Raw genomic sequence first — 1,435 nt, 5'->3', positions numbered from 1 at the left:
TGGCCCTATTACAATTGGACAGAGCTCACCACTATAGCCATATTCACTGATCTCAATGAGTCCATGCTCAACGATTTTGTCTGTCATGCACATGCTCATAAGGTTCCTGTTGTCTCTCACATTGGATCAGAGATATTGAAATTATTGAGTGCAAGAAGTCAGTGATACTCAGCATAGTCATGTTTCAAATCTCTGAGCTTGTAAGGTTTTCTGGAACTATTCCTATGGCTTAACATAACATTAGTCACATTGAGACAGAAGGGTAATTATCATAATTAGCCTCAAAACAAATCTTAAGCACTTGTACTAATGTACTCTTTTCGGCACCTTTGTTCCCAAGTACAAAAACTTGAGTATATGTATCTGTTATATATTGATATATTATTTTGGTATTGATTCCTATTATTATTTTCTAAGGCATTTTGATTACAGTTATTTCTAGTATTATTGTTATTCTGATTATTATTACTACTATTGTTATTACAATTATTATTATTACTATTATTAATTATTATTATTATTGCATTGCTGTACGATGTTATTTCTTTCCCTTCTAGTTGATGCTTATGATTTACTATGCTTATTAGTTCATGTATACTGATTCTGATTGTTGTGTAATGTTTTGTCCTTGTGATGTAATATGATGTAATACTGTTTGTATATAAGTGTATGCTCTTTTCATTTTTGTCAGAAGAGATTTTAGCCTTTTTACAATAATCAATATTTACAAAATACGAAGGTCAAGCTCTCTCCATTCGGTCACTACAGTATCAATAGGTGAATTCATTCGACATTCTTCGTAATACTTTAATAGTTCAATTGTCTCAGTGTTGCCATTTGATGTACTTTGACCCCACTCACTGGGCTTACAATCCCATATGCAGGTAAAGGCCGGGTCTATTAGTCCTGTCTGTAAGAGGTACCTTGCAGATTCAATGTGATTACCGGCACAAGCCAAGTGAAGAAGGTTGTGTCCTTTGGTGTCACAGAGAGAGGGATCACAATTGCAACTCTCAATAAGGTAACGTAATGTGTCTACTTGTCCAGTAGATGCTGCCCAATGTAAGGCGGTCCATTCGTTCCTTGTGAAAGACATTGGATCACAGTCATGCTCAATGATAAGACATTTAAGGGTTTCCATGCTTCCATAGCGAGCAGCATAGTGCAGTGGAGTGCTTTTGCGGTTATTTATTGCCTCGGGATTGCAGTGGTACTTGGTGATGAGTGTTGAGGCAACATCTGGCCAGTTGTTTTTGGCTGCAATGTGAAGGAGAGAAACGTTTGAGGTAGTAAGAATGTCTTTAGGTCCTACGCAATCATCTGTGCGGCGGAAAAATTTTGTCACTATTTCAGATGGTTCGGAGCATTGCTGGAGATATAGATCAGTGCTTGTTTCTTGTCTTCATTGTTGAAAGCATCAATGCAAAGCTTTCAA

General features: G+C 36.7%; 1 protein-coding gene across 1 annotated transcript; it reads right to left on the bottom strand.

The window, feature by feature from the left end:
* Positions 1-580: 580 nt before the first annotated feature.
* LOC109589897 (26S proteasome non-ATPase regulatory subunit 10-like) lies at positions 581-1,418 on the bottom strand. The gene has a single exon (XM_020005882.1). It carries the CDS (start codon positions 1,139-1,141, stop codon positions 725-727), a length of 417 nt encoding a protein of 138 aa, XP_019861441.1. The 5' UTR covers positions 1,142-1,418; the 3' UTR covers positions 581-724.
* Between the last annotated feature and the right edge of the window lie 17 nt (positions 1,419-1,435).

The sequence above is a fragment of the Amphimedon queenslandica genome, unplaced genomic scaffold (genome assembly GCF_000090795.2).
Source record: "Amphimedon queenslandica unplaced genomic scaffold, v1.1 AMPQUscaffold_10756, whole genome shotgun sequence".
In the NCBI taxonomy this organism is placed as follows: Eukaryota; Metazoa; Porifera; class Demospongiae; order Haplosclerida; family Niphatidae; genus Amphimedon; species Amphimedon queenslandica.
This window is presented reverse-complemented; position numbering and strand designations above follow the sequence as displayed.

Bases quoted from the DNA above. Each gene is read 5' to 3' on its own strand.
- LOC109589897 (XM_020005882.1), bottom strand. From the start codon at position 1,141: ATGGAAACCCTTAAATGTCTTATCATTGAGCATGACTGTGATCCAATG.